The 15814-nt window shown below is 45.0% G+C and overlaps 1 protein-coding gene and 1 pseudogene across 1 annotated transcript in view; one reads left to right on the plus strand and one right to left on the minus strand.

The window, feature by feature from the left end:
- Positions 1 to 2983, plus strand: part of LOC129820178 (electrogenic aspartate/glutamate antiporter SLC25A13, mitochondrial) — a 77907-nt gene extending 74924 nt beyond the window's left edge. The window contains exon 18 of the mRNA XM_055877146.1: positions 89 to 2983. Coding sequence (XP_055733121.1) covers positions 89 to 272 — 184 coding nt within the window. The 3' untranslated portion in view covers positions 273 to 2983. The remainder of the gene's footprint in view (positions 1 to 88) is intronic.
- A 3634-nt stretch (positions 2984 to 6617) lies between these two features.
- LOC129820338 (cytoplasmic dynein 1 intermediate chain 1-like) overlaps positions 6618 to 15814 on the minus strand; it is a 125515-nt pseudogene continuing 116318 nt past the window's right edge.

The following is a 15814-nucleotide window of genomic DNA, read 5'->3' on the forward strand; positions in this document are numbered from 1 at the left end:
CTTCCCCCTTTTCTCCTCCCTCCCGTTTTCTCTCAACCTCCCCCCTCCCGCTCTCCTCGTCCTTCCCCGCTCTCTCTCCACACCACAGAAAGCCGTCTGGTTCGGAGCCGACTCCCAAGTCTCGCATCAGCCTGCCGGCGCCCAGCCCCGACCACATTGGAGGTTTCAGGTTGGCCGTGGCCACGTTCGCTGGCACCGAGAGCAAATTTGGACTCCACCTCCCAAGATACAACGTTCAAGTAACCCCCCCGTCCAAGAAGGACGCCCCTTGAATTGAACCCCCTCTGCCCATACGTAGGGGGCAGAATAGAGCACACGTGCAATCATTACACCCTCTCCCCCCCACCCCCACCCAGTCGAGCACTTGGAATATTCCACCCGAAAGAGAAGCACATTGTGAGTATTATGATTTGCCTCTCTATTCTTTAAAGATAAATATGTTTCTGTTTTAGTTGATGAGAATTTTTTTTAAACCTATTATGATCTTCTGGAATGTACCTTTCTACATCATTGTCTAGAAACACAAAAACGTTGTTTTAGCTTCTGTTTGAGTCAGTCTTATTGTGAAGATCAAGTGATATCTACAGTACTGACAATGTGTGTCTAGAGTCGTGTTCCAGTTGTCTTTTCATACAGTAATATGCACAATAGGGGAGGGGCTGGCAATGACTTGAATTAGACCTGGACTGCTTCCTTTCATTACATCATTAAGGCCGGGACTCATTCAAAAGTGCATTGTCAACATGTGCATTGCACTTGCTTTTAAAGGTCATTTACACTTGAGCCGACATATACCGTATTTACCATGATGGCCATCTCTTTAAAAGACACTTGATAGTTCAATGTGCTTGTCTACAACGTGCCTTTGATTGAATCTCGGTCTAACCATCACTTTATATGATGGTGCTTTTACTGTCTTCCACCTGAGAGTCTGATAGATACCAAACAGAATGAGCCCTATCCGCAGGATGGGGATAGTAGCACAAGTACACACATCAGAATGACGGTTCTACTGCACATCCGAATGACGGTTCTACTGTACATATGAATGACGGTTCTACTGTACATATGAATGACGGTTCTACTGTACATATGAATGACGGTTCTACTGTACATATGAATGACGGTTCTACTGTACATATGAATGACGGTTCTACTGTACATATGATTGACGGTTCTACTGTACATATGAGAACGGAACAGACATATGAATGACGGTTCTACTGTACATATGAATGACGGTTCTACTGTACATATGAATGACAGTTCTACTGTACATCCGAATGACGGTTCTACTGTACATATGAATGACGGTTCTACTGTACATCCGAATGACGGTTCTACTGTACATCCGAATGACGGTTCTACTGTACATCCGAATGACGGTTCTACTGTACATATGAATGATGGTTCTACTGTACATATGAATGACGGTTCTACTGTACATATGAATGACTGTTCTACTGTACATATGAATGACGGTTCTACTGTACATATGAATGACGGTTCTACTGTACATATGAGAACGGAACAGACATATGAATGACGGTTCTACTGTACATATGAGAACGGAACAGACATATGCATGACGGTTCTACTGTACATCCGAATGACGGTTCTACTGTACATATGAGAACGGAACAGACATATGAATGACGGTTCTACTGTACATATGAGAACGGAACAGACATATGCATGACGGTTCTACTGTACATATGAATGACGGTTCTACTGTACATCCGAATGACGGTTCTACTGTACATCCGAATGACGGTTCTACTGTACATATGAATGACGGTTCTACTGTACATATGAATGATGGTTCTACTGTACATATGAATGACGGTTCTACTGTACATATGAATGACGGTTCTACTGTACATCCGAATGACGGTTCTACTGTACATATGAATGACGGTTCTACTGTACATATGAATGACGGTTCTACTGTACATATGAATGATGGTTCTACTGTACATATGAATGACGGTTCTACTGTACATATGAATGACGGTTCTACTGTACATATGAATGACGGTTCTACTGTACATATGAGAACGGAACAGACATCTGAATGACGGTTCTACTGTACATATGAGAACGGAACAGAGAGACACATTTACATATTGATACAGTTCACCAAGTCTCTTTTTGGATACTGAGAAGAAACTAATAATCTTGATCTTGAACTTCATTTGCGAGAAAATATAAATGATTGACCAACCAAAACGCTTGAATGTAATATACTGTTCACTATTACCACCACTTGCACAAGGTATTACTACTACACCTACAATGGTATTGTCTGTTATCCTTAGTTGTCTCAGTCAGATCAAACTGGGCTGTGTGTTGTATACATGTTTATTTAAAGAATCATCAGGGTACAACAGAGCAGGGGGAGAGAGTAGAGAGATGTGGGGTATTCCAGAAAGCAGGATTATCAAATTATCCAGTTAACTTTGATAAACAACCACATATTATTTTCCGGTTGATTAAGAACACTACATTTGTATACTCGTTGTTGTTGCCGAGTCAATTATATCTTGTCAATTTTAAGGGCTCTATTCAATCCATATCCCAGAAGTTCAGCTTTAAAGCGTGATTGACAAGTAAAGGCAATGTTCTTGTGGTCACAGTGACTGCATTCACTGTAAACGCTGCACCGTAAACGCTGCGTATATTGGCTCTATCACAAATTACCTTTACATTTCTAGTGCGTAATCTGTATCGCTTCAGCGAAATGAACAGAGCCCCGAGTCTATATTTCTCAAAATATCTCATTATTTTAAGCAATGTTGGACAGTTAGCTGGCTAACTTATTTATCCAGCTTTCTGGAACAGCCCAATGGTGTCACGAAAGACGTCCGTATTTAAACTTGTACAGTACAGGAGAGAAGTAGAATATGGTGTGATAATTGTGCCTTACTGTATGTATGGCTTCAATATGTATATGTACTAATGAAATTAAACGTTAGTGAACAAAGTGTGTGTGCATGTGTTCTTTGACAAGGTGGTATGTTATGGTGCGACAAGTCAGAGAAAAGCTTGACGCTGTCACGCCCTGGCCTTAGTATTCTTTGTTTTCTTTATTATTTTAGTTAGGTCAGGGTGTGACATGGGGAATGTTTGTGTTTTGTTGGTTTTGGGTGTTTTTATGGTAAAGGGGTTGTTGGGTATAGGATATGGGTTTGTGTGGAGTACATGTGTCTAGTGTTGTCTATGTATGGTTAGTTGTCTAGGAGAGTCTATGGTTACCTGAATGAGTTCCCAATTAGAGACAGCTGATTTCGGTTGTCTCTGATTGGGAGCCTTATTTAGGGTAGCCATAGGCTCTCATTGGTTGTGAGTAATTGTCTATGTCAGAACGTTTGTAGCCTGTGTGTGTGTAAGTGCACAACGTTATTTAGCTTCACGGTCGTTTGTTGTTTTTGTTCGTTTTGTTAAAGTGTTTCGTGTCGTGTTTATTTTAAAAATAAAAGAAGATGGCTTACTTTCCAAAAGCTGCGTTTTGGTCCATCAATCCGCCACACGACCGTGACAGAATTACTCACCATTATAGGACCAAGCGGCATGGAAAGCGGCAACAGGACCTACCTACACAGGATTCATGGACATGGGAGGAGATACTGGATGGTAAGGGGCCGTGGGCTCAACCGGGAGAATATCGCCTTCCTCGTGAAGAGCTGGAGGCAGCTAAAGCCGAGAGGAGGCGATATGAGGAGGCAGCACGGAGACAAGGCTGGAAACCCGTGAGTACAACCCAAAAATTTCTTGGGGGGGGCCTTAAAGGGAGTGTGGCGAAGTCAGGTAGGAAACCTGCGCCTACTCCCTGTACTTACCGTGGAGAGTGAGAGTACGGGCAGACACCGTGTTACGCAGTAGAGCGCACGGTGTCTCCTGTACGCGTGCATAGCCCGGTTCGGTACATTTCAGCTCCACGTATCGGCCGGGCTAGACTGAGCGTTGAGCCGTATGTCATGAAGCCGGCCCAACGCATCTGGTCACCAGTGCGTCTCCTCGGGCCGGCGTACAGGGCACCAGCCTTACGCATGGTGTCCCCGGTTCGCCTACATAGGCCGGTGCGGGTTATTCCACCTCCCCGCACTGGTCAGGCGACGGGGAGCATACAACCAGGTAAGGTTGGGCAGGCTCGGCGTTCAAGGGAGCCAGTACGCCTGCACGGTCCGGTATTTCCGGCGCCACCTCCCCGCCCCAACCCAGTACCACCAGTGCCTCCTCCACGCACTAGCCATATGGTGCGTGTCTCCAGCCCTTTACCACCAGTGCCTAAACCACGCACCAAGCCTCCTGTGTGTCCCCAGAGTCCTGTGCGTCCTGTTGCTGCTCCCCGCACTAGCCCTGAGATGCGTGTCCCCAGCCCGGTGCCACCAGTCCCGGCACCACGCACCAGGCCTACAGTGCGCCTCAGCCGGCAGGAGTCTGCCGTCTGCACAGCGATGACTGAACTGCCCGTCTGCCAAGCGCCATCTGAGCCATCCGTCTCCCCAGCGCCATCTGAGCCATCCGTCTCCCCAGCGCCATCTGAGCCATCCGTCTCCCCAGCGCCATCTGAGCCATCCGTCTCCCCAGCGCCATCTGAGCCATCCGTCTCCCCAGCGCCATCTGAGCCATCCGTCTGCAATGAGCCTGCAAAGCCGCCCGTCTGCCATGAGCCTGCAAAGCCGCCCGTCTGCCATGAGCCTACTGAGCCGTCCGCCAGACAGGAGCCGCTAGAGCCGCCAGCCAGACAGGAGCCGCTAGAGCCGCCAGCCAGACAGGATCTGCCAGAGCCGCCAACCAGACAGGATCTGCCAGAGCCGCCAACCAGACAGGATCTGCCAGAGCCGCCAACCAGACAGGATCTGCCAGAGCCGCCAACCAGACAGGATCTGCCAGAGCCGCCAACCAGACAGGATCTGCCAGAGCCGCCAGCCAGCCATGAGCAGCCAGATCCGCCAGCCAGCCATGAGCAGCCAGATCCGTCAGCCAGCCATGAGCAGCCAGATCCGTCAGCCAGCCATGAGCAGCCAGATCCGTCAGCCAGCCATGAGCAGCCAGATCCGTCAGCCAGCCATGAGCAGCCAGATCCGTCAGCCAGCCATGAGCAGCCAGATCCGTCAGCTAGCCATGAGCAGCCAGATCCGTCAGCTAGCCATGAGCAGCCAGATCCGTCAGCCAGCCATGAGCAGCCAGATCCGTCAGCCAGCCATGAGCAGCCAGATCCGTCAGCTAGCCATGAGCAGCCAGATCCGTCAGCTAGCCATGAGCAGCCAGATCCGTCAGCTAGCCATGAGCAGCCAGATCCGTCAGCTAGCCATGAGCAGCCAGATCCGTCAGCTAGCCATGAGCAGCCAGATCCGTCAGCTAGCCATGAGCAGCCAGATCCGTCAGCTAGCCATGAGCAGCCAGATCCGTCAGCTAGCCATGAGCAGCCAGATCCGTCAGCCAGCCATGAGCAGCCAGATCCGTCAGCCAGCCATGAGCAGCCAGATCCGTTAGCCAGCCATGAGCAGCCAGATCTGTCAGCCAGCCATGGGCCGTCCCTCAGTCCGGAGCTGCAGTCCCTCAGTCCGGAGCTGCCATTCCTCAGTCCGGAGCTGCCATTCCTCAGTCCGGAGCTGCCCCTTATCCTGGTGCTGCCCCTTATCCTGGTGCTGCCCCTTATCCTGGTGCTGCCCCTTATCCTGGTGCTGCCCCTTACCCTGGTGCTGCCCCTTACCCTGGTGCTGCCCCTTACCCTGGTGCTGCCCCTGACCCTGGTACTGCCCCTGACCCTGGTACTGCCCCTGACCCTGGTACTGCCCCTGACCCTGGTACTGCCCCTTAGTCCGGAACTGCCCCTTCATGCAATGGGGTTAATGTGGAGGGGGGTCGTTTGGAGGAAGCCTAGGAGGTGGTTAGGTACTGTGGTGACGTGGGGACCACAACCAGAGCCGGAGCCGCCACCGTGGATGGAAGCCCACCCAGACCCTCCCCTAGACTGTGTAATGGTGCGCCCGGAGTTCGCGCCTCAAGGGGGGGGTTATGTCACGCCCTGGCCTTAGTATTCTTTGTTTTCTTTATTATTTTAGTTAGGTCAGGGTGTGACATGGGGAATGTTTGTGTTTTGTTGGTTTTGGGTGTTTTTATGGTAAAGGGGTTGTTGGGTATAGGATATGGGTTTGTGTGGAGTACATGTGTCTAGTGTTGTCTATGTATGGTTAGTTGTCTAGGAGAGTCTATGGTTACCTGAATGAGTTCCCAATTAGAGACAGCTGATTTCGGTTGTCTCTGATTGGGAGCCTTATTTAGGGTAGCCATAGGCTCTCATTGGTTGTGAGTAATTGTCTATGTCAGAACGTTTGTAGCCTGTGTGTGTGTAAGTGCACAACGTTATTTAGCTTCACGGTCGTTTGTTGTTTTTGTTCGTTTTGTTAAAGTGTTTCGTGTCGTGTTTATTTTTCGTCATCTTTAAAAATAAAAGAAGATGGCTTACTTTCCAAAAGCTGCGTTTTGGTCCATCAATCCGCCACACGACCGTGACAGACGCCTGGCACTGGAGACGAGGACAGAATCACAACAGCCAACTTGTGACACTATAATTACAGTAGCTAAACAACAACAAGAAGTAAACAAGCTAACAGTTCTTCAGCCATGATTTATTGGCGGACATCACGATAGACAGCGGCTTACAATATGTCTCTTTTGTTCATTACGGTTCACGTAGCACTTGCTAAACCACAATTTGTTCCTTAGGCCTGTAGCCATTGAACAGTGCAATAACCCTCACATACGTACAGTTGAAGTCGGAAGTTTACATACACTTAGGTTGGGGTCATTGAAACTCGATTTTCAACCACTCCACAAATGTCTTGTTAACAAACTATAGTTTTGGCAAGTTGGTTAGGACATCTACTTTGTGCATGACACAAGCATTTTTGCCAACAATTGTTTACAGACAGATTATTTCACTTATAATTCACTGTATCACAATTCCAGTGGGTCAGAAGTTTACATACACTAAGTTGACTGGCCTTTAAACAGCTTGGAAATTTCCAGAAAAATGATATCATGGCTTTAGAAGCTTCTGTTAGGCTAATTGACATAATTTGAGTCAATTGGAGGTGTACCTGTGGATGTATTTCAAGGCCTACCTTCAAACTCAGTGCCTCTTTGCTTGACATCATGGGAAAATCAAAAGAAATCAGCCAAGACCTCAGAAAGAAAATTTTACACCTCCACAAGTCTGGTTCATCCTTGGGAGCAATTTCCAAATGCCTGAAGAGGAATGGGCCAAAATTCACCCAACTTGTTGTGGGAAGCTTGTGGAAGGCTACCCGAAACGTTTGACCCAAGTTAAACAATTTAAAGGCAATGCTACCAAATACTAATTGAGTGTATGTAAACTTCTGACCCACTGGGAAAGTGATGAAAGAAATAAAAGCTGAAATAAATACTTATCTTTACTATTATTCTGACATTTCACATTCTTAAAATAAAGTGGTGATCCTAACTGATCTAAGACAGGGAATTTTTACTTGGATGAAATGTCAGGAATTGGGAAAAACTGAGTTTAAATGTATTTGGCTAGGGCCTCCCGGGTGGCGCAGTGGTCTAGGGCACTGCATCGCAGTGCTAACTGCGCCACCAGAGTCTCTGGGTTCGCCCCCAGGCTCTGTTGCAACCGGCCGCAACCGGGAGGTCCGTGGGGCGACGCACAATTGGGCTAGCGTCGTCCGGGTTAGGGAGGGTTTGGCTGGTAGGGATTTCCTTGTCTCATCGCGCTCCAGCGACTCCTGTGGCGGGCTGGGCGCAAGGGGGCCAGGTGCACGGTGTTTCCTCCGACACATTGGTGTGGCTGGCTTCCGGGTTGGAGGCGCGCTGTGTTAAAGAAGCAGTGCGGCTTGGTTGGGTTGTGCTTCGGAGGACGCATGACTTTCGACCTTCGTCTCTCCCGAGCCCGTACGGGAGTTGTAGCGATGAGACAAGATAGTAATTACTAGCGATTGGATACCACGAAAATTGGGGAGAAAAGGGGAGAAAAAAAAAAAAAAAAAGGTGTATGTAAATTTCCGACTTCAACTGTACATTATAGTCCTATAACATTGACATAAACAGTTACATACATCCACAACATATGCTGACATGTCTAGGAAGCTGTATGAATCCGTAAATGTGTTGCATGCATGCATGCAGGGGGTTGGGTACAGAGAAAAGCACAACAAAAGCACTGTGAACATGAGACTTTTGAAACATGACAATATAGAGCTCCATAGGCCCGGTCTAACAGTTCTCACTGCTAGTTTCATAGGGCTTCACAACTGTAGTAGGACCTATGATTTGATATGAAGTTCATTTAGGTTATAAGCAATACCGCTGAATGACAACTGACAACATAAATTAAGTAAATCAATCAATTAATAAAACGAAAAGAAGCTAGATGTTCTCTAGTTAGTCTCATACAACTAACGTACATTAACATAAATTACTACAAAATAAATCCCCCCCAAAAACAGTGATGCAAATAGAGTAGAGAAGGAGGTCCTAGCCTGGACGTACCGCTGTTTAGTAGCTGTCACAGACACTGAAGGGGCGGAGTCTAGAATACATGCTGCTGCTTAGATAGGTGTGTGGAATGATGTCATAAAGGTGTAAGAACAAAGCCTTTTGATTGGGAAGATCACTAGGGGATCCAGCCTCTGTGCCTGTCGGCGCTTGGATGGTGATCCCATTGGATCCCACGGTAGGTGATCCATCCAATCCTATGGCGTCAGTTCCACAGGCCCTTCCTCCTCCCCATCGGCTCGGTTGGCTTTGAGCTCCATCAGGGTGTGGGTGAAGTGTGCCCAGTCCTCACTGTGGGGCACTGCCAGCTGAGAGGTAACACAGAGAGAAAAACAATGTATCCACTCACACTGGTATCCATACCCCCAATGGTATTTCATATACTAAGGATGATGTTTTAATCAATTACTGAGTCTTTGTCAGGATCAGATTGGCTGGTTTAGCCTCATGAGCAAATACAGTCCAGTATATGCACGGTTTTGTCTATGTTCTACCCTCAAGGAAAGAGGACACCACAAATAATACTTCTGGAGCTTTTAGTTGAAGCTTCATGCTGATCTAGTCAATCGTCAAGTGACGATCTTCGTTACACACTCATATCTATGTTTCATTCGTTACAAGTTCTATGTGACTGTGACTTCTCGTAACGTTTCATGGCGGAGCACTGCGGTGATAGTCAAATGAGAAGCCCGCTTGGTTAGTTGCCGTGGCTGCCACCCAGGCTGTCACCACGGTTACCACTCTGCAGGCTATAATTAACCAGCAATAAGGAGGTGGGAGGGGACCGCGACCAAGCAGGGCCCGGTTACATAAAACAAAGTTAATTTCCCCCTTTATCTTTTCCCTTAAGTTTCCTTAAAGTTAATTCTGTTGCACAAAACATTTTAAGGTGAACATCCCTCTTAAATTAAGTGAAAAAGTTAAGGGTGCCCATGAGGTCCCTTAACTGCATCATTCAGTATGGATATCAATCTAAACAGCATTTGTGGAGGTGAATGTTGCTTTCTTCTGCTCTGGTTAGCTTCAAAATGAAAACATCAACCAGCTAGCTAGCTACTTAGCTAAACAATGGAAGGAGCACAATCCATGGCTACAAAGCTAGCTAGCTAGCTATATCAACTCTAAGCTAGCTTGACTTACAAGAAAGTAATATAAACAAGTTGAGAAAAACGTAACTATAAGAAACGTGGTTTATAATCTTCTGAAGCAATTTGGTTATCCTGTCTTGATTGTAGAAGTTCTAGTTTGCAATTTCACAAAATTAAAGCGATCTCTTTGAGGAAACTTTAGCCAGTGAATGAGGCCATCTCCATGGTAACCAGATACTATTTTTGCTATACAGTTGAGGTTGAAAGTTTACATACACTTAGATTGGAGTCATTAAAACTCGGAGTCATTAAAACTTTTTCAACCACTCCACAAATTTCTTGTTAACAAACTATAGTTTTGGCAAGTCGGTTAGGACATCTACTTTGTGCATGACACAAGTAATTTTTCCAACAATTGTTTACAGACAGATTATTTCACTTATAATTCACTGTATCACAATTCCAGTGGGTCAGAAGTTTACATACACTAAGTTGACTGTGCCTTTAAACAGCTTGTAAAATTGCAGAAAAGGATGTCATGGCTTTAGAAGCTTCTGATAGGCTAATTGACATCATTTGAGTCATTTGGAGGTGTACCTGTGGATGTATTTCAAGGCCTACCTTCAAACTCAGTGCCTCTTTGCTTGACATCATGGGTAATCAGCCAAGACCCCAGAAAGAAAATTGTGCACCTCCACAAGTCTGGTTCATCTTTGGGAGCAATTTCCAAACACCTGAAGGTACCACGTTCATCTGTACAAACAATAGTATGCAAGTATAAACACCATGGGACCACGCAGCCGTCATACTGCTCAGGACGGAGACGCGGTCTGTCTCCTAGAGATTAACGTACTTTGGTGCGAAAAGTGAAAATCAATCCCAGATCAACAGCAAAGGACCGTGTGAAGGTGCTGGAGAAAACAGGTACAAAAGTATCTATATCCACAGTAAAACGAGTCCTATATCGACATAACCTGAAATGCTGCTCAGCAAGGAAGAGGCCACTGCTCCAAAATAGCCAGAAAAAAGCCAGACCACGGTTTGCAACTGCACATGGGGATAAAGATCATACTTTTTGGAGAAATGTCCTCTGGTCTGATGAAACAAAAATGGAACTGTTTGGCCATAATGACCATTGTTATGTTTGGAGGCAAAAGGGGGAGGCTTGCAAGCTGCAGAATACCATCCCCACCATGAAGCACGGGGGTGGAAGCATCATGTTGTGGGGGTGCTTTGCTGCAGGATGGACTGGTGCACTTCACAAAATAGATAGCATCATGAGGTACGAATTATATGGATATATTGAAGCAACATCTCAAGACATCAGTCAGGAAGTTAAAGCTTGGTCGCAAATGGGTCTTCCAAATGGACAATGACCCCAAGCATACTTCCAAAGTTGTGGCAAAATGGCTTAAGGACAACAAAGTCAAGGTATTGGAGTGGCCATCACAAAGCCCTGACCTCAATCCTATAGAAAATGTGTGGGCAGAACTGAAAAAGCGTGTGCGAGCAAGAAGGCCTACAAACCTGACTCAGTTACACCAGCTCTGTCAGGAGGAAAGGGCCAAAATTCACCCAACTTATTGTGGGAAGCTTGTGGAAGGCTACCCGAAACGTTTGACCCAAGTAAAAACAATTTAAAGGCAATGCTACCAATTACTAATTGAGTGTATGTAAACTTCTGACCCACTGGGAATGTGATGAAAGAAGTAAAAGCTGAAATAAATCATTCTCCTGTCATGAAGTGTGTGTATGTGGCAGGGAAGTCAGGCGCAGGAGAATCAAACCTGGTATAATGGAGTAGTTTAATAACTTAAAACAAAAGCTCCAAAACCAAAGTCCATAATAAAATTAAACGTGGGTACAAGAACCCGTCGCACACCAATCCATAAAACACGAGCATAACAATAAACAATCTCTGACAAGGACATGAGGGGAAACAGAGGGTTAAATACACAACATATATAATGAATGGGATTGGAACCAGGTGTGTAGGAAGACAAGACAAAACCAATGGAAAATGAAACATAGATCAATGATGGCTAGAAGACCGGTGACGTCGACTGCCAAGCACCGCCCGGACAAGGAGAGGCAACGACTTCGGTAGAAGTCGTGACATCTCCCTACTATTATTCTGACATTTCACATTCTTAAAATAAAGTGGTGATCCTAACTGACCAAAGACTGGGAATTTTTATTAGGATTAAATGTCAGGAATTGTGAAAAACTGAGTTTAAATGTATTTGGCTTCGGTGTATGTAAACTTCTGACTTCAACTGTATGCCTTCAAACTACCGTAAAACCCCTTATGTGCATTCGGAAAGTAATCAATCTTTTGGGGCGGCAGGTAGCCTGGTGGTTAGAGCGTTGGAATAGTAACCGGAAGGTCAAGATCGAATCCCTGAGCTGACAAGGTAAAAATCAGTTGTTCTGCCCCTGAACAAGGCAGTTAACCCACTGTTACTAGGACGTCATTGAAAATAAGAATTTGTTCTTAACTGTCTTGCCTAGTTAAATAAATGTAAAAAATAAATCTACACACAATACCCCATAATGACAAAGCGAAAACGGGTTTTTAGACATTTCTGAAAATGTATTAAAAATAAAAAACAAAAATATCTTATTTACAAGAGTATTCAGACCCTTTACTATGAGACTCGAAATTGAGCTCAGGGACATCCGGTTTCCATTTATCATCCTTGAGATGTTTCTACAACTTGATTGGAGTCCACCTGTGGTAAATTCAATTGATTGGACATGATTTGGTAGGGTACACACCTATCTATATAACGTCCCACAGTGCATGTCAGAGCAAAAACCAAGCCATGAGGCCGAAGAAATTGTCCGTAGAGCTCAGAGACAGAAATGTGTTGAGGAAAAGATCTGGAGAAAGGTACCAAAAAATGTCTGCAGCATTGAAGAACACAGTGGCCTCCATCATTCTTAAATGGAAGAAGTTTGGAACCACCAAGACTCTTCCTAGAGCTGCCCGCCCGGCCACGCTGAGCAATCGGGTGAGAGGGCCTTGGTCAGGGAGGTGACCAAGAACCCGATGGTCACTCTGACAGAACTCCAGAGTTCCTCTGTGGAGATGGGAGAACCTTCAAGAAAGACAACCATCTCTGCAGCATTCCACAAATCAGGCCTTTATGGTAGAGTGGCCACATGGAAGCCACTCCTCAGTAAAAGGCACATGACAGCCCGCTTGGAGTTTGCCAAACGGCACCTAAAGACTCTTAGACCATGAGAAACAAGATGATCTGGTTTGATGAAACCAAGTTTGAACTCTTTGCCCTGAATGCCAAGCATCACGTCTGGAGGAAACCTGGCGCCATGCCTACGGTGAAGCATGGTGGTGGCAGCATCATGCTCAAGGGATATTTATTAGCGGCAGAGACTGGGAGACTTGTCAGGATCGAGGGAAAGATTAATGGAGCGAAATACAGAGAGATCCTTGATGAAAACCTGCTCCAGAGCGCTGAGAACCTCAAACTGGGGCGAAGGTTTACCTTCCAACAGGACAACAACCTTAAGCGCACAGCCATGACAATGAAGGAGTGGCTTCGGGACAAGTCTCTGAATGTCCTTGAGTGGCCCAGCCAGAGCACGGACTTGAAAATAGCTGGAGACCTGAAAATAGCTGTGCAGCGACACTACCCATCCAACCTGACAGCTTGAGAGGATCTGCAGAGAAGAATGGGAGAAGCTCCCCAAATATAGGCATGCCAAACTTGTAGCGTCATACCCAAGATGACTCTAGGCTGTAATCGCTGCCAAAGGTGCTTCAACAAAGTACTGAGTAAAGGGTCTGAATACTTATGTAAATGTCATATTTCATTAAAAAAATATATATATATTTGGAGTTTGGGGTTTGGAGATTGATGTGGGGAAATAATGATTTAATCAATTTTATATTAAGGCTGAAACGTAACAAAATGTGGAAAAAGTCAAGGGGCCTGAATACAAAGTACTGAGTAAATGGTCTGAATACTTATATAAATGTGATATCAGTGTTTATTATAAGTACATCCGCAAACATTTATAAAAACAGTTTTTGCTTTGTCATTATGGGGTAATGTGTGTCGATTGATGAGGGGAAAAAAACAATTGAATCAATTTTAGAATAAGGCTGTTGTCACGCCCTGACCGTAGATTGCTTTGTATGTTTCTATTTTTAGTTTGGTCAGGGTGTGATGTGGGTGGGTATTCTATGTCTGGGTATTCTATGTTGTAGGTCTAGGTTTTCTGTTTCTGTGTGTTTGGCCTGGTGTGGTTCCCAATCAGAGGCAGCTGTCTATCGTTGTCTCTGATTGGGAGCCATATTTAGGTAGCCTGTTTTCCCACTTTTGTTTGTGGGTGGTTGTTTCCTGTTTAGTGTTTTGTTTCAACTTTCAGGACTGTTCGTTTGTCGTTTTTGTTGTTGGCAAGTGTTTTCGTATTTTTTTATTTTTAAATGACCACTTACCACGCTGCACCTTGGTCCTCCTCTCCTTCTCCAGACAATCGTTACACCTGTAATGTAATAAAATGTGGAAAATGCACTGTATGCTCTTACCTAAATAAATATTTGAGGGGCTTTATGCAATGCTCTTAAACAATTCCCTTAGGTAATTATTCCTTAAGGTAAACCCTTAAGGAAAACACTTAAGATGTTTGTGACAAGGCCCAGAGCTTTTAGAGTACACCAGGGGTCCTAAATGGCACCCTATTCCCTATTTAGTGCACTACTTTTAACCAGAGCCCATAGTAGTGCACTAAATAGGGAAGAGGAGAGCACAGAAGAGCATTTTTTTTAAGTATTTTTTTTATTTCACCTTTATTTAACCAGGTAGGCCAGTTGAGAACAAGTTCTCATTCACAACTGTGACCTGGCCAAGATAAAGCAAAGCAGTGCGACAAAAACAACAACACAGAGTTACAAATAAACAAACATACAGTCAATAACACAAAAGGAAAGAAAAATAGAAAAATGTAACCAGAGAGGGAGAGTGTGTCATGTCATAGCCTATTGTTCTACGAAGATCTACGATTGGATATTGTAGTGCTTCATATAGCCTCTGAGTTTTGCTAAGGAACATCTTTTATAGACCTGGGTATCTGATTGTTTTGTATTCAACGGCTCTAGCTATGTGGTTTGGCAAGATGGCGACAAGTCAAGTTGGCTAAAGCAGAAAACCGCTGGCACCCATGGTATAGTTTTAAGGGAATTACAATCAATTATAAGTTACAAGGAAAGCCAATTAAGGTATTTGCTGAGCACTTAACGAGGTCACGCTACATGAACACAAAACAAAACAGTGACAAGAAACTATCCACATATTCATTCCATATATTTCTGTACATCTCAGTGTGTATGCCATCTCACACACCAGGGATATTTTATCCCCTGAAAATGCAATTCAAGATATTAAAGTATATCATTATATGCCAGAATATCTATTTAATCTTTATTTAACCAGGTGTCTTTGAGAACAAATTCGTTTTTACATAAACGACCTGGTGGTGTAATATTACTAGAATACACTGTACCGGTAATGATATCATTGATTTAGAAAATAATATACACTGCTCAAAAAAATAAAGGGAACACTAAAATAACACATCCTAGATCTGAATGAATGAAATATTCTTATTAAATACTTTTTTCTTACATAGTTGAATGTGCTGATAACAAAATCACACAAAAATGATCAATGGGAATCAAATTTATCAACCCATGGAGGTCTGGATTTGGAGTCACACTCAAAATTAAAGTGGAAAACCACACTACAGGCTGATCCAACTTTGATGTAATGTCCTTAAAACAAGTCAAAATGAGGCTCAGTAGTGTGTGTGGCCTCCACGTGCCTGTATGACCTCCCTACAATGCCTGGGCATGCTCCTGATGAGGTGGCGGATGGTCTCCTGAGGGATCTCCTCCCAGACCTGGACTAAAGCATCCGCCAACTCCTGGACAGTCTGTGGTGCAACGTGGCGTTGGTGGATGGAGCGAGACATGATGTCCCAGATGTGCTCAATTGGATTCAGGTCTGGGGAACGGGCGGGCCAGTCCATAGCATCAATGCCTTCCTCTTGCAGGAACTGCTGACACACTCCTGCCACATGAGGTCTAGCATTGTCTTGCATTAGGAGGAACCCAGGGCCAACCGCACCAACATATGGTCTCACAAGGGGTCTGAGGA

Source organism: Salvelinus fontinalis, chromosome 22 (genome assembly GCF_029448725.1).
Source record: "Salvelinus fontinalis isolate EN_2023a chromosome 22, ASM2944872v1, whole genome shotgun sequence".
Taxonomy (NCBI): Eukaryota; Metazoa; Chordata; class Actinopteri; order Salmoniformes; family Salmonidae; genus Salvelinus; species Salvelinus fontinalis.